The sequence below is a fragment of the Pituophis catenifer genome, unplaced genomic scaffold (assembly GCF_029215685.1).
Source record: "Pituophis catenifer annectens isolate HBS135680 unplaced genomic scaffold, rPitCat1.0.hap2 SCAF_4, whole genome shotgun sequence".
NCBI classification, from domain to species: Eukaryota; Metazoa; Chordata; class Lepidosauria; order Squamata; family Colubridae; genus Pituophis; species Pituophis catenifer.
Genome location: NW_027256884.1, coordinates 32,144,788 through 32,168,622, shown reverse-complemented (window position 1 = coordinate 32,168,622; position 23,835 = coordinate 32,144,788). Strand labels below are relative to the sequence as shown.

At 37.8% G+C, this 23,835-nt stretch overlaps 1 protein-coding gene across 1 annotated transcript in view; it reads left to right on the top strand.

The window, feature by feature from the left end:
* Positions 1–481: 481 nt before the first annotated feature.
* Positions 482–23,835, top strand: part of GAS6 (growth arrest specific 6) — a 43,447-nt gene continuing 20,093 nt past the window's right edge. The window contains exons 1-7 of the mRNA XM_070942816.1: positions 482–548; positions 1,434–1,606; positions 9,387–9,411; positions 10,197–10,259; positions 18,264–18,386; positions 19,269–19,391; positions 23,615–23,740. Coding sequence (XP_070798917.1) covers positions 482–548; positions 1,434–1,606; positions 9,387–9,411; positions 10,197–10,259; positions 18,264–18,386; positions 19,269–19,391; positions 23,615–23,740 — 700 coding nt within the window. The remainder of the gene's footprint in view (positions 549–1,433; positions 1,607–9,386; positions 9,412–10,196; positions 10,260–18,263; positions 18,387–19,268; positions 19,392–23,614; positions 23,741–23,835) is intronic.

Below are 23,835 nucleotides of genomic sequence, written 5' to 3'. Positions count from 1 at the left end.
AGCAAATAACAGCTGTCAAACACGTCGAGGCAGCAAGCCACGACTGTCTGCATGCACACACCCTTTACATACAACCAATGACCCTTTGCAGGAATTCGAGAGGCGCAGCCGTGCGTGGTTGCTTTCAGAGGCTTTCGGCCCCGGAGGGCACGGCCGTCGACGGGTCGCTCTGTTCTTCCTTCAAAAACGTCCCTCCGGGGCCTGCCTCCCTCTTCCTCTGACCTCCATCCTCGCCTCGCTATAGCAGCCAGCCAGTTGTCGGGCGCTGAGGGCGCGGGAAGCACTAGGTGTGTCGCTGGAGCTCCAAAGCCTGCAAACTTTCTCCCTTGATTGGCTCAACGGCACAAGCGACTCCCCCGCGGGGCTCGGCAGAAGCCGCGCTGCCTCCAACAGGAGCGGCGCTCCCTCCTCCGCTACCAGACCGCCCCGCTCCTCTCGGCCAGTCAGAGGGCGCAGCCCCAGGCTCAGCCGCCGCCGCATCATGCAGCCGCCGCCGGCTCCCGCTGCTGCCCTCTTGCTCGTCCTGCTGGCTGCGGACTCCTCGCAGAGTGAGTAGTGGGGCTTCCTCTTCCCCGGGCCGCTTCTTCCCCTTCTTGTCGCCCCCCCACCCACCCACCCGAGGAAGGAAGCCCCTCTCCGCTGCCCTTCCTCGTAGTGGCGGAGGAGTTCGCCCTCTTCCCCTGAATGGATGGGAGACGCGCATTTAAAAAAAACAAACAAACCCCAAAGCCCACGCGGACAATACCGCGTTTGCGTTTCTGTGGGGCCGGGAAAGAGCCCGGCGACAGCCACCTCGGCGCTCCCCGGCGTTTGCCTCATAAGGTCAGGGCGTCCTAAAGCCTTTTTCCCACGGGCGACCAGCCGGCAGCTTCCAAGTCCAGGGCACCTGCCTCGTGGCGCTACTTTTCGGCCAAAGGTTCTCGGTCTCCCCGCTCCCAGACCATTTCCCCCCCCCCTTCCCCCCGGCAGCTTTTCGGCTTTTCTCTCTGCCCGCAAAGCAAAGGGGTCGGTGGCGACCTTCGCCTCCCTTGCTCTTCGGCTTCCGCAGCTTTGTTCTCGGCGGCGGCCGGGCGAGAGGGACGCGGGGGATGTCCTTGTTTTGCGAAGTAAACGGCGGTGGCGCCGCCGCGGCATTGTTTGGTTTCGCTCGTGGCGGGCGCGGAAAATGGTGCGGGGGAAGCCGCGGAGCCGAAGATGGAACCCAGAGCCGGAGGGTTTGCGAGCCGTCCGAGCATGTCACGTAGAGCGGAGTTCGTGACGGTCCCGGAGGACTCTTCGCAAAGGGAAATAGCCCCGCGCGCTTGCCCGGAGGGTGAGGGAGGGAGCCGGCGACTTTGCTGGGGAAGCGCGCGGCCGCGTCGTTCTTCCAAGGGAGCCCGGGATTAATGGCTTCCCCCTTTCCCTCCCCCCCATTTCTTTGGGGGCTCCTCCAGCCGTGGTGTTCTACAAAGGTCGGGAAGAGGCTTCCCAGTTCCTTCGCCAGAGGCACCGACGAGCCTACCAGATCTTCGAGGAGACCAAGCAAGGCCATCTGGAGAGAGAGTGCGTGGAGGAACTCTGCAACCGGGAAGAAGCCCGAGAAGTCTTTGAGAACGACCCTGAGACGGTGAGAAAAGTCCAAAAAAGTGTCGGGGATCATTAAGTTTATTTTTTATTTACTTTTTTTTAAAAAAAGGAAGAAGAATAGTGTGAAGTCATCCTAAAGCATCAGAAGGGGAATGAGGGCGCCAGGTGTTTGCACAGCTGGAGAAGTTGCTTGGAAGAGTCATTATTAGATAAATAACTTAAACCACGCCCTTCTCTTGACAAATGCGTTCTATTTGGATTGTGAAGCCGAGCAAACAAGAGTAGGGAAATGCTGGGAAGGGAGTAGCTTATATGGGGATAAATCAGGATCCCTCTCCTAGAAAGGATCCCTTGGGTGTAGGTGTGTATTTGCACACGTGCTTTCTTTTGTGGACAAGTTAAATCCTACGAAGTACATCTACTAGAATCAGGGTTATTGGATAACTAAGGAGAATTTGCAATTTGCACAGCTCAATTTGAATATTCCTTTTGGTGCCTGTCAGTTCAAATGCCTCCCCTCCATTGATTTTTGCAAGCAAGGTTTTGTTGAATAAATCAGTTGAATAAACAGTATAAAGCCATCTAAGATTATGCTAACTTGGATCAGCTGTGTATTGGTTGATAAATGTAAACAGTCTGAGTTAACACATCATTTTTAAAATGAATCTTTTTAAACAAATTACTGTGTTTAGTGAGTGAATGATAGTTACCTAAATCTATAGCTGTTTCTTGCTAGAAGTCTTAATACTATAAAAGTAACTATAATTTTAAATTAAACAAAACATTTCATTTTATATATTCTAGTTTTCTGATGCTTGCAACATTGGAATGTACTATTCTGGAAAAACTCATTTATAAACAAGGATTATTTGGTGTTAGTTTAGGAAATAAATGTTTTAAGAGAACTAGTGATTTTTGCACATGGTTGTATTCCTGTTAATGATTTGAATGGGGTAGACAGGTTGAGAGTTTTGTAGGTCAAAAGTACTGAGAACGAGAGGAACTTGGATTTTTTCTCTTGGAAGAGTTAATTTTTATATTTAAGGGAAAACGTGTCTTAACATATTCCCTGACTAAGTTCACAGCATGGTGTACTCTTTTTCCAGCATAGTGAATAGTTGCAAAGTAGTAGCAAATTTTGGTTTGTGATATCACTCTTTTGGCCTTTAGCCTCAGATAAAGTCAAGGATATGTTTGGGAAGAACAAAAATGAACATGATGTTCTCCAATTCTCTGTCATTTTCAGTTTATAAACAGCAAACAGCATTGGATATTTAGGTTGTTTACATATATGTTATCATACTTTTCAATTTATAAAGTATTACTCCTTTTAAATATCAATGTTAAATGTGTTCACATTTAATCAATATAGGGTAAGCTTTGCTGAAATAATTTCTTACAAGTTTGCAGCCATGGTTCATTGATGGGTGGAGAATATCCCCCAAAATGAATAACATAATCCAAGGTCACCAGAGAATTAGTTATATATAAAGTTTTAGTAAAACTATTTTTTAAATCCAAAAATGAGCCTGCAGAAAACGTATATGACTAAATTGTATTGTTCCACTGCAAAAAGGGAAGAACTGTTTTATATTCTGCAGTGTCATTTATCTGAAGCTTTACTATGGAATGTTTGGATTTTTCCGTGACAGATTTTTTAAAAAATAAATGCTCTTTTATGTTTGTGCTCTTAATTTCCTCCAGTTTTGAAAAATCTCTCTGAAGTTGTATAGTTTATAAAGATGAATGAAGTGGGGGAAAAAGTAATGGTTTTTTGAGGAAGAAGAAAGGGTGGTGGTAGGGAGAGATAAACTATCTTTCAAATATGGTAGTCATATGTTGATGTAGCATACCTGAAGCAATGGTGATTTCGTCTAATGCAAATAGATCTCTGTTTACATAATGGAATTTCCCTTTGTTCTCCATCTCTTCCTGCCCTGCATTGTATGTCTTCCAGCCATACAAGATTAGCAATAGACGGGTTTCAAACATAAATCAATAGGCCAATAATACTATTCACCTAAAAAGGACTTTGGAATTCCATGAAATTATCACAGCTCTAACTTTGGAGTACTAGATAGGAACTGTCCTTGGAAGGTCACAAAAAATATCAAGATAAAACTGGTGGAAATATTCTGAATTTATTTCCAGTGTCTGGAGATATGTTGCCTCTGAGCTTCGACATTTCATTCATCATTTGAATTTTAATAGCTATTGATAGCTACATTCATAGCAGAAAGATCTATTAAAAACAATAGTAAAATTCTGTTGGTTATCTTCTATAGGTACAATTTATTCCTTTATTATTATTTTAAAAAATAATTAGATACATAGTGTCCTAGACAGCAAAAGTATTACTGGGATGTTTGCAGTATAAGCACTGCAATATCTGAGCAAGTATGGTTATTTCATTTCTCTCAGCTAATCAGGTTTGCGGATGATTTTCAAATGTGGTTTGATAAAGAGATGAGCAATACAATAATTCCTAACATCTCCTGGGAGCCTTCTTTAGTTTCCCTGAAGTCCAACTGATTATCATTACCGTATGGTCAAAAAAAAAGAGCTCACACATTTTATGCTGTCATTAATGGAATAAATTTCAACTGGTCATTGATAACAATAGGAGGAAGTTAATGATCTTCAGTAGATTGCTAGAAGATGGAGAAAGATGAGGTATACATGTGAATATAAATTGCTTTGTGTTCATTTCTAGCTTTGATCTTCCAACATAAATTTATTTATTCCTGCAAGAAACTGAATTGATTCTGTTTGACTGGGCTTATCTTAGTGTTCCCAGGATCTCATTTGGGGTCTAAATTAATATGTAGAAATATATAAGAAATAACAAAAACTTGCGATTCTAATATTGGTCCAGATGCATCAAGTTGTTGGTATTTTTGGAGGATGTAATCTTGTAGCTTTATTTTGTGTCTTGACTCAATACACAGTCTTTCCAGGTATTGTTAAAGAGTTCCAGAGAGATTAGTTAATAACATTGGAATTATAGTTGTGTAACATCTGGAGGTCTGTTCCTCATTCTTGTTTTACAGCACTTAAATGTTCTTATTTTAAAGCAGAAATGGCATTTTTAAAATAATGTAGAATGTTGAGTTTTACTGTATCATACAAACAATATGTACAGGGGTTGAAGAATTTATATTAGTCTATGTGATTGTACAAAGGAGTTTGTTTGTGACTTTAAAATTCTGATGAAAATTTGGAAAAGCTGTGACATATATATTGCAAGTCTGTATATGCCATGTTACATAAATGCACAAGCAGGTGTACACGGCAAATATTAAGGTTCAGGCTATTGGTAAATTTTAAGAGATCACTAGGCAACTTGTGATCCATTGGATCATTCTTTTCATGTATAAAAGAGAACCCTGCTGAAGCCTCTTCCTTTTCCACCTCCCCACCCCCCGCAAGCAGGCATCCAGGTTTTCCCCTCACTGGCCACCATTGTTAAGAGATTTCAAATGTTGGCCTCAGTTCCAAAGCAGCCAATGGCTGCTCACTAGTCAGCCCTTGCCTCCAGTTATTCAGTGCAGAAGCTCAAGGGAGGCGGGAAAAAGGGTAGGGTATACGTCTCCCATCGTCCCTTCTGCTATACAACCCGTGGTTTCTACCAGTAGGAAGTGTAGTCAAAAGGCACGGTAGAGAAGCATCCACAACTTTGCCAAATTTCAATCCCACAGGAGTCATATTTTGGGTACATTCTGTAAGTCAGCCCATTTAAGGTATGTTGAGTCAAAAATTGTTGCTCTGTGATACACCATTTTGCCCAGTTAAAAATTACAAAATATCAAACAGTCACAAGAATTTTCGTAAAGATTTTGATGTGACAAAATATTTTTTTTTTCTGTTGCTTGACACAGAACTTTTAGAGAGCTTTGAGAAGGAACAAGAAAATTTGTTTGATGCAATGCTGAACAAATAACCCATCATTCAAAGTTCTATATTTAGAATTGTCATTTAAAAAGTGCTGAGTAACCTTCTTGTATTATTCAGCATGTACAGTAAATTTATATAAATGCTGAGTTAATTTATATAAGGTTCATGTCCATCCTCAGCCATAGAGATTTACTGGATGGCTTTTGGACCAGTCAGGATCTCTCAGTCCAGCCTGTCTTACTGGGGGGGGGGGGGGGGGGAGGGAGGGGAGGTTGTTCAGAAATAGGAGGGAATGCTATGTATTATTACTATTTTTGCTCCTGAGGAGGAATGTGGAGTGTAGAACTAATAAATAAGTATAATTTTGAGCAGTTTTGGTTGCTTGTAACCTTGTGATGATTAATGATGCTGTCCTTCTGGCACAGATTCGAGGGTTTTTTAATTGGCATTATTTTATATGCTTTGATCCTGCAAAGAAACTAGTTAGGTCTAAAGAAAATAATGCTAAAACAAAGGCTGTCTTAAAAAACGTGATACCCCAGCAAAGGTCTATATAAGGAGTGTGATAGGAGAAATAAAATTTAGGTTGATAAGAGATATGCCTGTAATGATGAAAAATGCTTGAATTTCAGATATTGATTCATTTTAAATAATTTGGCTACAGCTTGTACGCCATGTAATGTTCCGTAGATGTGATTTTTGTGCGTGCCTTTGAGTCAGTGGTGACTCCTGGTGACTGCCTGGACTAGTCCCTGCAATTTTCTTGACAAGATTTTTGGGAGTGGTTTTTTACTGCCTCCTTCGGGAAAGTGATTGGCCCAAGGTCACCTAGCTGGTTTTGTGCCTAAGGCAGGAACAGAACTCATTGCCTTCTGGGTTTTAGCCCAGTGCCTCAACTACTACATCAAACTGCTTATCTTACATGATAATAGCTAGGGAAAATTACAAAATAGAACGTCAACATATGACAACAACCAAAGATGTCTTTTCAGTTAATAAATTTCTCGCACTAAATATATAATTTTTAAAAATATTCAAACAACAGGATTTATATGGTAAAACTATGTTATACAATGGGTTTTGGCCAAATTATAATCCATAATCTATAGGAGGGCCAAGTTCTGATCTTGGAGAAGACATGTGCCAGTATCCATGTAAAATACACCAACACATATGAATATCTATGTGCACACATAACCTCCTTCAGACATATATGCTGCTTCATAGATTTATAAACATGTGTACGCATAGGCATATAACCTCAATCCAAACATGGACACACAGTAATCTTTCCTGGGAGATGGGGGAAGTCTTTCTTTCCCACCAATGATCTTGTATTCTCCTACTTCTCCATTGCCTTTTTTTACTCCTGATTTTTATTATCTACCATGTTCCAACCTCTTTTAGCTACATATTTGCCCTCACATTGTCATCTTCCAAGATTCAATGTCATTGCAACATCGTTGGATGCTTTTCTAGCTTTGCTTATCCTGTAACAGTGTGAATATCTGAGCCAATATAAGCTTCCTTGTTGACAGCACTTCCTGGAATACCCATTTAATTGTGGGTGCGGCATTGCCACTTACTTTGCTCTGAAGTCTCCTGTTCAGGGGAGTGTGTGTTGCCTGAATTCTTTTTGTGAAAAAAACAATAGCATAATAGTACAGAAATCCCAATGAACAAAGGCTTCCTTAGAAGTAGCCCTTCTTATGATATCTGCAGGGCAAGAAGAATAGGATACCTATAATATTATTTATCTGTGCTGAAATGTATGGCATCCAGGTGTCACACTGTTCATGCATTGATATGTATATGTAATATAAAATAAAAAACTTGAAGAGAAAAAAACCCAAAATTTTGGGCTCAATTGGGGTCGTAAGTCTAGGACTACCTATAATAGGAATTACATGTTGGGGAAAAAAGCCAATTTATAGATACATAATCTCTTGATAATCACTTGTATTAAACTATATTTCCCATGACTTTCATCCAAATGGCCATTTTAAATGAGATTTATATGAATTCTAATGCAAAATATGTGGAAAACACCTATATGAAATATATGCTTTGGGGCATATATAACATAGATTAGATCATGAACATAAATTATTGTCTGTACATATACTTCTACTTTTATTCATTGTTATTTATCTAAATTGAAATTATAACCTATGTTCTTATATTAGAATTTAACTCCTGTCTTTTTTACTTGTGCTTAAAATCTATTAGCCTAATTGTAATTGGAAAAAGACACTTTTAGAGTAAGTTACACATTTTTGCACATAACTTCTAATTTGTCTTCATAAATTGGCTACCTTTCTGGTACTCAGGGCACCTCTAACCTATAAATAAACTACCTAATGTTTAATTTATGTTTTGGGAAAAGGACACTTAGTAGATCAGAAATTTAAAAATGAAAAATGTACTTTCTTTAAAACCTTTGGAAACTAAATAGTAAGGTTTATTATTTGTCATCTTGTTTGATTTGATATTTATCCGGCCAAAATAATGGATAATCTTGTAATGTTAAATGTTAATATTTCTGTTACATGTCAGTAAGTATTTGCTTCTGTTAGTGTAAACCGAACAGAAACATTAATTCATTGACCTTCTGAAGCTTGAATAAATGGAAATATATAAGCAAAAAAAGTCTGTTTCTACCTCCAAGTCTTTTTCTTCTTTTTCTGCTAAAATAAATAAGACATGTTTTGATATGCAAAAAAAATCCAAATTAAGTTCTTTGGAAATGATTAAATGGACTAAAGGAAAAGAAGTAATCATGTTAAATACCATAATGTACGCATGTGGAAAATATCCATTCTTTCTTGATTTTTGTGTTTGAGGATGCTGTTGCATCAACTTGTAGCTGTCATGTGTACCATTATATTCTTCACACCATAATTGTCTAGCACCAATTTCTTACCACCATACTATCTAATTTTCTACTCATTTACAGTGTAGCATCTATTAGCATGGCACCCAGTGTTAAGCATTGCAATAGAAACCCTATCATATGCAGATTCACATCGTGAAAATCATTATGTGAAGTTGTAGGCAATTTTTATTGCTAGTGTGATCATCTACCCTTTTATTTCCAAAAGAGAGAAATAAAGGACAAGTTGGGCTTTGAATTTATGAAGACTAACAATTGTTCCATGACCAGTTCTGCATTCCTTAAAGGCATGGACATTTCATATTTTTTGCTTGTTTGGTCTGTTATTTGGAATCATTACTCACATAAGGTGCATTACTTTTAGTACTATCTTCTTTCCTGGGATGTATTCTGGGAGCTGTTATTGATATTGGTGACAGTCTTCAGTAGAATCAGTGATTTGCTCAAAAGTTTGAACTAACAATTAAAAACCCATATTTTAAGGAGGAATTCAACTGTCCTAATGATGATAACATATGCTGACTTAAGGGTTTATAATTCTGCTTTAAAATTGAAACTTTCCTTTACTCTGTTTTCCTATAACTAAGGGAATTGTTCCGGATTTTGCAGCTGGAGAATTAAACATCAAACAGCAAAATGAGAAACTGAATCTTGACTACTCACTTCCTTCCTCCAATATTGCTGTTGTCACCAATGTTTTTGAAACTGCAGTGGATAATTCATAACCTCTGTTTTCAAGCGGGCAGCTCAAGTTTCCTTAATCAGCAGATTTACTGATGAGTAAGCAGTATAAACTTGGATGTTTACTCATGAGTATTCAGCCATTAACCTTCAGTAGTGTGACTCAGGGCTCTATAAAAGCAAAAATGCTTTGTTTAATGGTAATGGGATCGATAGGATGAGCAAACACCTAACACTACAATTCAATTCAAATTGTATTGCTCCATTATTAAACTGTTAGCCTTTATTTTAATCTTAATGTCACTTTAGATCAAATGTGTCTTTCCAATAAATGTTTTTTTTTTCCTCACAGGATTATTTCTACCCGAAATATTTGGGTGAGTTGCAGTTACACCCTATTCATGTATGATAGTGTTGTTTTGTTGCCAGGCACAATCTGTATGAATATTAATCTGCCATAGAGGTCAGTTCTTATATGATCTTTTGCAATGAACCAGGCACCATTCCCCTTCTTTAAAAAAATAAAGAAATCTTGATTTATGAGGCATTTGTCCCCTCCCTCAGGCTCAGCCTGGTCATCTCCTGCATAATATTAGAAAATGGAAGAATCATATTCTAAAATAAAAGTGCAGGTATAGTTATGGATATAAATTATGAATTATGAAATTATGAAGGCGCGGTGGCTCAGTGGCTAAGATGCTGAGCTTGTCGATCGAAAGGTCGGCAGTTCAGCAGTTTGAATCCCTACTACCGCGTAATGGAGTGAGCTCCTGTTACTTGTCCCAGCTTCTGCCAACCTAGCAGTTCGAAATCACGTAAAAAATGCAAGAAGAAAAATAGGGAACACCTTTGGTGGGAAGGTAAAAGCATTCCATGCACATTTGGCATTTAGTCATGCCGGCCACATCACCACAGAGACGTCTTCAGACAGCACTGCTTCTTAGGCTTTGAAACGTAGATGAGCACCACCCCCTTAGAGTCGACTAGCATATATGTGCGAGGGGAACCTTTACTTTTACCTTTATATTTATGGATGTATAGATATATCTATACATATATGAATAATTCAGTAGAAGAGCAAACATGCTGAGTATAGAATGGGAGAGTAGAAATCAGTCCATTTTGGCATATGGATTAATAATACTTTTTGCATTTTCTTTAGACTGTATTCGGGACTATGGGTCACCAGCTGCAAGAAGTCCAAGTTTACATACGTGTGTGCATAGTAAGCATTTTTCATCTTTCTATCTTTTAGGGATTTGTAACATCTCTGTGTGGGTCTAGCATGGGGGAGGATTCGCGCTCCACTCTGCTTTTAATAATTTACAGTATCAAGAGTTTGTATATGATGCTAAATAGTGGTCTAATATTACATGAATGTGCCAAAGTGGATCTTGTATCCCTTATTTTCCCCATTTTCTTTCCCTCACTGGTACTTGCTGCATGCACACACAGTGCTAAACCGTGATTTTAAAACATCTTGCTAAAATTTCAAAAAGGAAAATAAAATATAAATGCAAACAAATAATGTTGTGACTTGGCCTCCGTTTTTAAGTTGAGCATTGCATTTCAGAGGCATCGGATGCTTCTATTTTATTGAGCTTAATATATTTTAGTGTTTAATCTAAGCTATGAACTATTAATTTCTTAACCATGATTTGCAGTTGGATGTTACAGAAGACTATAGCTTAGATCAGTGTTTGTCAACCTTGGCAACTTTAATATCTTTAAGTTGCCAGGGTTGGGAAACAATGGTTTAGATTAACTAGATGTTTTTGGACAACTTGGTGAATCATAATAAAATGCACAGCAGGACCCCTGTGTATAATATTACATTTCAGGACCCTTGTGTATAATATTACTTAAATGTTTGGTTGCTGAAAGGAAAAATTCAAGAACATGATGTACAATGACGGTATGAGCCACAGAAGAGTGCAGAATGTCTTAAATAGCGATTGGTGATTGTGCTAACTGACAGTCTGTATATGTCTCTGTACAAGCAAAGTTGTAAAGCTTGTGTGAAGATAAACCAAGATAGAGTGTCAGGAAAAGACTCATGCCAAGTGGAAATTATACAAGGCAAAAACAGAGTAGACCCATGGGAAGCCAAGGAGGTAATAGCAGAGGAAAAAACTAGGGAAGACACTAGTGAAAGTAAAGTTAAAGGAATCCCCCTTTGTGGAAATTTGGGGCAAAGATGCAGCAAAGAAAAGTTTAAAATCAATTTCAAAATGTAGATGGAAATAGATAATTTATTTCTAAAAGACTCATAATATTTCAAAGTAAATGGTTTTGAGGATGGATTTGAGTTCCCTTGAGTGTCCTTTCGGGATTAAAGAATTCAGAGCCATTGTGAAGATTAAAGGAAAATTGTTTTAAAGAGACAGAAGGGCTTCAGTCCTATGTATACTTAGTTGAAGTATCAAATTGAATTTTGTAGGACATCACTTTGAAAACAAGCACGTGAGCTCAAACTATGATTTATCAGGCAAAATATGAACAGAAAACAAAACAGAGAAATGATACAATAGTTCTATCATAAGTGAATTTTAAGTACTATATTAAAAGAGAAACCGATAGTTAATAATAGATAATTCAATGGAATTCCTTTTTGAAATCAACACACAACACATTTTAGTATTAAAATTTAAGTAGGAAGAGGTTTTTTTTTAAAGTAGAGTTGAAGAAAAAAGATTGGTAATTGTGTAAAACTTTAAAAAGGAAACAAACAACAAAACAATTTAAAGGTATTATTTATAAGGGATGGTACATGCTTCAAAACCATCCCACGGTTCTACAATTGCTGGATACAAAACCATTTTAGTCCAGTGTAGAAATCCCAAATTCAGATTTCTACAAACCTCATAGTGACCTAGGTTGTTCCGCTCTGTCTTTTATCACTTTAGTATTAGCAAAAGCTAATGCTGGTTCTCCTTGCCATTGTTTCACTTACTACGGTTCGAAAGAGTTGAACTCAGAAGGATAAATATATATTAACAACTAGTCTCAAATATTGCAAAGGTAATATGGTTTAGTCTTCTGTGATAATCACAGAAGGAGAATATTTGTAGCATAGGGTTGAAATGAGTGGTCTTTGGTGCTCTCTGACTTTGGTTGTTTTCTTGCAAATGTTTCATTACCCAGACTAGGTAAAATCATCAGTGTTAGTAAGGAGTGGGATTTGTTCTTGGTTTATATTGTCTTGTCAGTGTTGGTGGGGATGGCCTTAGAAGTTCTTTGGTTGAGCTGTGTACTGTTGGCTTGTCTGGCTATTTCTTGGTTGAAGTATTGTTTACTTGATTTTTAGGGTGATGTTAATCTTGGAGTTAATCTATGAACAGCAGAAAAAGGAAACAGAGCATCTATACAACACATTCCAACAAAATGGATATCCCTGCAACTTTATCAAAAAGTACCTGACCAATCAATCCAATACAGCATAACTAACACAAATTCTAAAAAGAATAACATGCCGTACACCAAGAACATCTCAGAAACCACAACAGACTACTACAACCACATAGAATCAGAATAGCACACAAGCTAACTAAAGCCCTTCAAAACATCCCAAGCAAACCAAAAGACCCAGCAGCCCCAGAAGAAGAAAAAACAGGAGTCATCTGTAACATACAGTGTAATGACTGCAACAACCACTATGTGGGAGAAACAGGCAGAAGACTGGCAGAACGCATCCATGAATACCAACTAGTAATCAGAAGACATGATTAAAACTCTTTAATTCCACGACATATGGACAGATTTAAGTATAGTTTCAATTGGGAAACTGACCATCCTAGACCAAGCCAAGTCCAAAAACATCAGGGAATTTCTATAAACCTGGCATTCTGACAGATTAGCCATCAATAGACAAATAGACATAAATAATATCTATAACCTCTGCAAAAAAAGATAATCAAGCCAAAGGAGGAACAAAGAGATCTAAGCACCTATCTAGCAGCAATCAGCACTCAAATGAGCATATATTAACTCCAAGATTAACATCAAACCAACAATCAAGTAAACAATACCCTAGTCAAGAAACTGACAAACAAGCCAACAGTACACAACTCAACCAAAGAACCTCTAAAACCAACCCCACCAATACTGACCAGGAAATATAAACTGAGAGCAAACCCCACTCTTTACTAGCTAGCATTGATATTTGGGTAATGAAATGCCTGCAAGAAAATAAGATCAGAGAGCACCAAAGATCCCTCAATCAGTGAATTGTTGAGAATTGTTGAAAGTGTAGCAAACACTTGTGATGGGAACCTGCAAGGACCATTAAATAAGATGTTGAACAGTGGTTTTCTTCAACAGTTAAAAGGCCATTTCAGTCAGTCTATATTACCTGATTCCTTTATCATAGTTAGATATCATCTCTTGGGTGCATTTCTTCAAGAGGTATTGCGTGGCATCCCCAAATTTTCCTAGTTGTCAGTGAAACACTACTAGATACAAGTGTTATACAATTAAGTTTCTTCATCTGATTTTTTGTTTATGTCAAGATGCAATGAACACCCTAAACTTATCCTAAGACATTATTTATTATGTTGCACATTATAGTTATTTCACCAGTTGTACAGTGCTTCAGATTCAAAGGCAACAAAGGAATTCTTCAGGTAACACCTGTCTACCCATCCGTGGTGAGGTGGTAAATGATAACATGTCCATGCTGACATCATCACACAATATTGCAAATATGTGTATGTATTCAAGACATGAAGATGCAAGTATGTAGTGGTGATATTGGCATGATGACATCTTGTGCATGTTATAATTTCGTATCTACATTTGCCATCTTGCAAGTAGATGCACAAGGATTGCATAGCTTTCCTTTGCAACTGTTGTGTGTTTTCCATGAAAAGACATGTTGGGTTTAAGTAGTTGTAGACAGGTGTTTGTAGTGTACGCTTATGTGCATTTTGAAGTCACCCTTCACCTTTAAATCACAGTGCTATGCAACTCTTCCGTTATTGGCATATGGAGGCCAGGTGGAATATGCAATTCTTATAATGATCTTGTGAGGTAGTTAGGCTGAGAGAATGTGGTTGAATCAATGTGTAGAACTCCTCAGCTTCAATATTCCAAGTGCATCACAGACTACACTGGATTCCATTTAAGATTATACAAATATTATAAATGACCCCCACCCATTCCCAACTCATGCTAAATATTTGTATGGTCATGTGAATCCATTCTGAATTGTCCCTTGATCCCAAAGCTGATTACTGAGAAACAAATCTTCATATTTGTGGGCAAGTGCTACTGATACATTTTGGAATATATTTCCCTGTAATTGAAGAAGTTAGAAAGCGCTGTAGAAGCATTATGTAATTAAGCATGGGACAGCCAGATTTTCAATAGAATGATCAGGAAGTTGTGTGTTTTAATATGTGAATAATTGCTAGGCTTTTCCAGTATTTTTGTTCATGGAGGACATTGAACATAATATTCAAGAGCCTAGTATGATGAACTTGATACAGGTTTGCTTATTATGATGATTATTTCCATCTGAAGAATAAACCGTATCAAATGTTTCTGATGCATTGTCTGAGCATAGTAGAGAAAAAGCAGTAAGGCAACTGGGCATGGTGTTTCTGTAACAGTCCTCTCATTTTCCACTTTTCTGGCTCTTTCTTTACAAAATTTTATAGGCAGAAATATTATTTGAAACTTGTCCTTATATGAGACTGAAAAACAGAACCAAAAGGATATTTGAAAGACAAAGCATATCTAAAAATTATAAAATAAAATGTATAATATTTATACTGCGTGTCCTGCTTTTCCCAAATGTTCAATTGCTTCACGTGTTTTGGTAATCTTAACAACATCCTGCAAAGATTTTCCTTTGAAAACACTCTTGGGAAGGCTATATTCTTGAAAGGTGGATTAGAATAGAACAGAAAAGAACAGAATTAAAGCCATGCTCAGTTGCCTTAGGCAAGCTGCTATCTCAGTCAGTTCCAGAAGTGGGTGTCTTACTTACAGAGCTTCAAACATAACAGCTTGCCCATGGCACTGTTGTAATTTCCTGGATCCTTTTGAATTTAAATGAGAAAAATAGCAAAATGCATCTTTAATATTTAGATAATGAAAAGAGAAACACTGAAAGTCTGACTTGGACTTTATAATAACATAAAGATGAGAACTGCTTATTTACATGTAGAAAATGTATCCTGTCTGCTGTGTATAGTGGGGTTCAAGTAAGTACTAGTTTTTTCTTAGATAGAATTGGCACTAGAAATTAGTGTTTTTTTTTTTAATGTACTTTTTCCTCTTTAGGCTGCATTACAATTAATGTAATAATTTGGGATATTCTCTAATGTAATTATTCCATCACCAGTCTATATTTTGTTAATATTGATACTTGGGTACATAATTCACTAAAAGAGAAAGCAAATAATAGCTGTTACTATAAAATTAATTGTGTTTATTGACTTCATCTCCTCCTTGAAACGTGAACACTAAGCAACAATAAGCAATGTGGAAATGTACTGCATAATATAACATGATAGTTATCAGGAAAAAAATCATTCTTTTTTCCCCAGTAGTTGGTTTGCCTGCAGAGCAAAAATATCAAATGCATCAAAAAATTGAGAGCCCCATCAGACCTGTTCTCATATCGAGTATGAGAATAACAGTTACATTAGCAGGAAAAATGTATCTGAAACTTTAACACGTTTACTGTCCCCTTATATAGTGTTTCTCAGACTTAGCAATTTAAAAATATGTGGGCTTCAGAATTCCCCAACTGGTATTACAATTCCTAAATTATTATGGTTGAGAAACACTGCTCTTTTACAAGAGCAGTGTGAATTTGCCAAGTCATCAATATAAGGCAAGTCCACCATTGATCTATTGTTTTCTACAAAAAAACAAAAACCTCAGCAACTACAGAAATAAAATTCTACCTGCCAAGCAAGAATTTTCAGGCAGGGTTTTTAAATGGTATTTTCTTGGTGAGTGTAATCTATAATGGGGTCACAGGAATGGGTTTATGTATACGTCTGATTCACCTTCACAATGTTAGATGTTCTTCTATTCAGTTTTTGCCAGTTTCTTTTTCATGAGCTTGCTTACTTCAGAAAGAGAGACAGGACAATGAATTTTGTTAACATTGCCTTTATGTTAGCTTTTATTAGTACTAAGCATTTATATTGACCTTATCAAGCAATACTATTTCTAGGTTTCAAGATAAAAATATTGTAGGTATGTCTGATCTTGGCAGAGGGTACTTACCATTCTTAATTATGAGTTTTGCCTTGCTCAACATCAGAATGTTTTGCTATGATAAAAGAATAAGGACTCCAACTCTGATGAGACTTGGGGAATATAAACGATCATCTTCTTTGAGGTAGCCTTATGATAGTTGAGAACAAAAGGAATTTTTTGGGGAAAAAGTCTAAATAGCCATTCTAATGTTCAATTTGTTAACCTTACTCATCAGGCAATCACCATGTAGAAGTAAAAAATAAAATGTTGGGATAGCTCTATGTGTGCAGACATAATGGTATGTGAGAACAACACTGGGAAACAAGGGGAACAGATGCTACCTAAAGAACAATCAAGATTGGGCGGGGAGATCATGCATCTGAATAATGGTCAGAGAAAGAAACATAGAAAGGATTCACCCTAACATATCAAGCAGTGAGAGGTGTGTACTTTCAGACTTGCAAGACTCTGTTAATATACATCGACAATAAAGTAGAATTAGCTCATTTTGTTGTGTTTCCTGTCTGGTCTACTTGGGAGGTTGTCAGCAATATTGCTCTTGTGTTCTAGATTATGGCTTTCCTTCCCTTTAGAAAAACACAGAAAACATTAGAATGAATAGTTGCATATAGAACGTTTTCTTCTTAGTACATGTTACTTGTGTACCTTGCCACATGCAGTCAGGAGTCCATTGGTTCCCAAATAGCATGACCAAATACATGGTTAGAGATGTGACATTCTTGTCATTATTAGAATAATTTATGTGAACAATTGAATAAAAATATTTATTGTGGCTTTTAGGACAGAGAAAATGACTGCATTTTCAGGCATACTAAAAGTGCTTTTTTCCAAAAGGCAACTGGATTTCGTTTTTTCCTTGAAGACGTTTTACTTTCTTATCCAAGAAGCTTCTTCCGCTCTGAAGAAGACATTTTCGGGCATCATTATTGATAAAGAATTTCCTAAGCAATTTTACCTCAGCTTTTGTCTTTCTTTTTCTGTCTGCCATGCCTATCAGCCCAATCTTTATTATGGTCATAGATCAGCATAGGGAGGGTGGAATATAAACAGTTGATCATTTTAAAAGCTTAAAAATATATATAAAATTCCTTACAGTTTTATTGTTTGGTATATAGGATATGTAAGAATTAGCTAGTTCGTTTAAGAAAGATCATGGTGCACTATATATTTTGTGCATTAACCTGTTTTAGCATATGTTTGTAAATGATTTGTTCAGATCTGTGTTACCATATATTTATGCATGCTGTACATGCAGTCATGAGTGAGAAAAGGGTCCTTTTAGGTATCTATGTAGGAACTTGGGAATCACTGGATTTATATATATGTGTGTGTGTGTGTATGCGTATGTATATATACGTATATGTGTATTCATATTTAGTGGGCTAATCTGCACCTCTGTGAAATATACACACTTTTTGCAAAAAGAGTCACTGAGTGTCCTGTGTTAAGTCTCATTCTCTTTTGTTTATTGAGTATAACATTTAATTGGCATGTACGTATGTATAGAGTTCATGCTGAACCCCTATACAAACAATATGTATCATAGTTTCAGGGTGTTCTGGGAAGGTAGCAACTGCAAGTGTGTTGATGTTTTTCTCTTGCCTAAAATTAACAATTGTAGTCTCAGGACTTTTTTTTTTTGGAGTGGGAAAAAAAGCAATCGGAGAACAGTTTCTCAGAAAGCTGATTTCAAAGTTAGAATGAGGAAGGTAAATTGAGAAATACTTTCCATTCTTTAAAAAGAAAAAAAAAAACCACAATGATCTCCAGAACAAAACTTCCTTTGCTTTAGTGAGTTATACCTTTTCTGTAACTGGGCATATGGCCTAGAAAATAACATTATACAATGATGCAATTCCACCAATGTTATTCCTCCTTATAAAAAAGAATATAATGCCTTCTCAGGGTTAGTTTGAAGAGTAATACCAATCTCATTGTTCTGAACAATATGAGTCAAGGATAAACATTTTACGAGGTTTGTTTTCTGGCCTAGATTTACCAGACCAATGTTCTCCTAACCCGTGTCACAGAGATGGTACTATAAAATGTGAAGATCTGAAAGGTGGATACCTTTGCCACTGTAAGAGAGGTTGGGAAGGCGAGACATGTGATAAAGGTAAGCCTAGATCTGAGCGGCTGGTATGGATAGTTCTCAATTTACAACCACAATTGAATCTAAAATTTATGTTGCTAAGGGAGACAGTTGTTAAGTGAGTTTTGCCCCATTTTACGACCTTTGTTACCATAGTTGTTAAGTGAATCACTGCAGTTGTTAAGTTAGCAACACAGTTGTTAAGTGAATCTGGCTTCCCCATTGACTTTGCATGTCAGAAGGTTTCAAATGGCGATCACATGAACTCGGGACATTGCAACCATCATAAATGTGAGTCAGTTGCCAAGCATCTGAATTTTGATCACATGATTTGGGGATGCTGCAACAATCATAAGTGGGAAAAACAGTCATAAGTCACTTTTTTCAATGCCATTATAACTTTGAATGTCACTAAACAAACTTGTAAATTGAGGACTACCTTTACTCCTATAATTCTGACTTTTGGATGAAGAAAAATATAGTTTATTTACAGAATGTGGATTTTTTTTACATAAAAGTTTCAATTTTTGGAATCTCCAGCTGGAGATTAAGAGAGTAATTCTAGGAAATCTTACTGCTGATGACAAGAGAGACTGTAATTAGCAAATAGATCAATGGGCCCATTAATATAGAATAACCAAAGACTTGATTGAAAGAGATTCTGCGTAGATTATTGCTCTGGTCAGCCTAAAAACTTAACCCAGTATAGGAAGACGCTTGTGAATAACTGCGTAAATAAATAAATTTGTACATTGTAAACTGAAAATCAAACCAGAAATGATAAAATCTTGAATATACAACATGTGGAATTTAATGAAATGATACATATAAAGAGATCAATGTCTTGTTTCACATTCTTCTGTTGGAGTTTGTTTGGAAACTGAAACAATCTTTTTCCATTTCTAGATATTAATGAATGTGCAGATCACAATGGCGGATGTAAACAGATCTGTTATAACAAGCCAGGCAGCTATCACTGCTCATGTTACATTGGCTATGCTCTTATGAGTGACAATAAATCATGCAAAGGTAAGCTATGAAATAGACAAGAATAATATGAAATCCACCTTTGGCATTATATGAACTAGCCTGTTTTGAATCTAATCTAATCTCATCAGCTGCAGTTCTTTTTTCCTGCTTCCTCTTTCTCCTTTTTGGTGTTCATGCCAACCCCTAGTTTGCCAGTTCAAACACTGTGGCAAGTTATGATTGCTGGATCTTTTGACATGTTCTATCAACAACACTTTATGAGAAGGTTACTGCACCAATTCTATAAGAGCGAGTGAAAGCTACATACCGCTGCTGAGAATCTATTGTTCCAATTTATATAAAAGGGTAGATATCTTGATGAAAGAAAAAAATGGCATGTCAAGGATTAAAATGTTTATTGTGGATATGTTCTAAGTGAATTTATGAGCCAGCAATCAATTATTCTAACCCAGATAAAATTTATAAACCACATTAACCCTGAGCTACTTGCTATCTTTATTAGCATAAATAATTCTGAAGGCTAAACTGAACAGTTGCTATTGCTTCTGACTTTCTCACAACTGCGGTTTAAGATTTCAATAGGAACAGCCAGGAATGCATGCCTAAGCATGTCTGCAGTCATACCACAGAATGATCCAACCCCATAGCAAAAGAGTGATTCACAAAGGATTGGCATATTATGCCAAAATGCTCCAGCCAACTGGCTCCTTCTGGAGCTAAAAAGCAATATTTGGCAAAGTAGAATATAGTTTTTCTTAGTTTTCTTATATTGCATTGTATTAGAGAATGACCTAGGATATACAAGAAATGTGCAGTCACCTGAGAGAAAAATAATCTCTAGAGAGTTTACTCGTCTCAGAAATGTTCTGATGACAAGTGGCCAATAACAATGGATATGTTTTTCGTAATTTAAATTATAGTGCTTCAGCCTGTTGAACAGAATGTTAATGTTCTGCACACTGGAAGTCAGTAAAGAATAAAATTACAATAATGTTGCCTGGACAGAGATTGTGGAGGGGAGAGAGAGAAGGTTAAAGGAAGAAAAGAGCTGTACAGTAGCGGCAAACACTTCCTAACTGAAGCTGTTGCTGAGAAACCACATTCTACAAAGGCTGAGATATCTGCTTGAGGCACCATTTTGTTTTGGGGCATCATTCCAGCTTTTGGAACTTGAAGTATTTGCAAGACACTACATGACAATTTTTGGGGGGTTTCACATTTTCTTTTGATCATACCTCATAAGGGCTATTTTATCAGCAAGTTAAGCAGAGTTGGCTGGATAGTTCCAGGAAGGATTGCAACCTTGCATTATGGATGGTGTCTACCTTTGGTTCCATGTAATCTTCATTAGTGTCACCTACTGATAAATATCCCCCTGTGAGACAATTTATTGCGATGTTTCTCAACTTGGCGGCTTTAAGATGTGTGGACTTCAACTCCCAGAATTCCTTAGCCAGTAATTTTATTTATTTTTATCCCACCTTTATTATTTTTACAAATAATTCAAGGTGGCAAACACACATTTCTCCTCCTATTTGCCCACAACAACAACCTTTTGAGGTGGGTTGACTAAGTCACCTAGCTGGTTTTCATGTCTAAGTCAGGACTAGAACTCCTGGTCTCCTGCTTTCTAGCCTGGTTCCTTAATGACTAGACCAAATTAGCTCTCAGTAATGTTGAAGTCCATACATCTTAAAGTTGCCAAACACTGGGTTATTGAATAAGTAATGACGCAACTGTAGACATTCCTGGAAGATACTGATTATCTACATCAGGGATGTCAAACTCACAGGCCGGATGCGTCACGTGCTGGCCCCGCCCCCACCCAGTTTAGCGAAGGGGAAAAAAGTCCCGATATGTCACATGACGCCGCCATGACGACTTGAGTTTGATAACCCTGATCTACATCTATTTTAATTTTGTTTTACAATGAGAAGCAGCATGCCAACATTTTAAAAATAAAACAAAGAAATAGCAATTTCTCATAATGTCAGCAAGCATAATTGCAATTCCAATACATCTGGAAAATGCCTAGATGGGGAGGGAGCTGTAAACATATTTTATAACTCATTTGTGGAAAAGCAGCTGACAAAGGAGATTAAAATGGGCAAACAGAGTAGAGAAAGAGTTAGGCATTAAGGTTGTGCAGCACTTTGGAAATAGTTTAGAAAATGTTCCTCACAACATGTGGGGCATGAACATTCTAGTATCTGTCTGTAGCTCATGAAAGTAGCCAAGTCCTTTACTGGAATCATGCATAAAATTTGCAGACAGATGCTATGGTTGCATCCCCATTCCTTAAATTACCTTTTATTAATTCTGAAGTCTGGGTCCTCGTTTTACCAATGTCGGAAGGATGGAAGTTGAGTCAACCTTGAGCTGATCAGGATAAAAGTCCTGGCAGTGGGAAGAATTAGCCTGCAATGCAGCATTCTAGCCACTGCGCCACCATGGCTCAGTGTATGCTAAAACAAGAAAAATAGAGTGAAGAATGAAAAATTGTGAAAGGAATATGTTTCTGAATGCAAAACTGAATGATGAGTATAAAAAGAAGTATAAGGTATAGGTAGTATTTGACTTATGGCCACTATTGAGCCCAAAATTTTCATTGCTAAGCAAGGCAGTTGTTAACTGAGTTTTGCCACACCTTACAACTTTTTTGCCACAGTTGTTAAGTAAATCCTGCAGTCGCTAAGCAAATCTGACTTCCCCCAGCTTTCTTGTTGTAAACTGGCTGGGAAGGTTATAAATAGTGGTCACATGACCCTAGGAGAGTGCAACTGTCATAAAACATTCAAGCACCTGAATTTTAATCACATGACCATGGGAATGCTGCAGGGGTCATAAATGTGAAAACTGGTCATAAGTCACTTTTTTCAATGCCATTGCAACTTTGAACAGTCACTAAAGGATTAGTTGTAAGTCATGGACTACCTGTATGAGGATGTAGTTTCTCATAGAGTGAGAATGAATGAAAATCAGAATTCCTCAACCAATAGATGAGAGCAGAGTGAACGAACGGTTCAAAAGGAAGGTGAAGGCAGAGAAAGTCATGGTAAGATAAAGTTGATGACATCCTCAGAACCTAATTTAAGAAAACAAACGGCAGAATATGAAGCAGAGGAAGAATCTGTCAGAAGCAAAGAGAATATGAAATGATGTTGGTATAAACTAGTGTCGGTTATATTTCTTCTCTTTTTCTTCTCTGATGCCTTTAATTTCTTTTGGTTTACTCCTTTTCTATGCTGTGCATAACATTGCTTAACCTAAAAGAGAATGGCATGGTGGGTATGTATGGATGCAGCTATATACTATTCTGCATGAAATTTGCTATGTACAGACTAGTTGTTGAAAAATGGGTGGTGCCACATGCTACTATCTACACTGCAAGATTTGACTGTGTATCCTCCATTCATTACATTAGATGCCTCATTTTCATAATGCAGAAACAAATTCAAATGTGCATGTAAACATGATCTATACAGCATGTTCCATTAAGGCAGGGGTGTCAAACTCGATTTCATTGAGGGTCGCATCAGGGTTGTGTTGGCCTTGGGGACTGGGGTGGGCATGGCCAGGGTGGGCGTGGCCATCTTAAGATCACTCGTGTTGGGGGCGCCTGTGGTGGCCTGAGCGCCCTGCCAGCGAAAAAGGGATTCCTGAGCTCTGTTTTCAGCCGTGACTGCCTCCTGCAACCTTCTGCCAGTGAAAACAGAGCTCAGGGAATGGCCACGTGTGCCCCCCCCGGCCCCATTTTCACTGGCAGAGGCACTACGGGCTGGTCCTTCGCTGTTTCCAGGGCAGCCCCGCGGGCCAGATCTAAGCACCCCACAGGCCAGATCTGGCCCCCGGGCCTTGAGTTTTACACCCCTGCATTAAGGGAACTATGGACAAAACCCTCATTGTTGACTGAGAGAAGCTTTTCCCAGCCAAACAGCTTCGTAATTTCCTATCCTGTGATCCTTTTTGTCTCAAAACCCTGACCCTCTTCTAACATTGCTATCACACTTTTTCCTGTGATTCTCCTCCTCTCTGTTCCCATCTCCAGAGTTTTCTCCATTTTTAATAATTTTACAGCATTTACCCAGAAGTGCTGTATGTTTTGCAAAATAGCAGTCTTTTTTTTTTATGGGGAGGCTGAAGTGATTTCCTAATTCCATCATGCAGTTATAACAAAAGAAAGAGAATGAGGTAGGTCTGTGAAACATTGTTGATACTCTGATTATTATTGTTGATTATGTTTACTTTTTGCTCTTTTCCAGATATTGATGAATGTGCTGCAACAGCAGGGATCTGTGGAGAAGCTCAATGTAAAAACGTAATAAGCTCTTACACATGTGTTTGTGATATTGGTTACACTTACGATGAGGCCACAAAGACCTGCAAAGGTTAGTAGGTAGAATTAAATATCATCATGAGAATTCTTACCCTTGATGTATGCTGTTGCCTTCCCACTTTGCTTTAAATTTCCTATATACCTCTA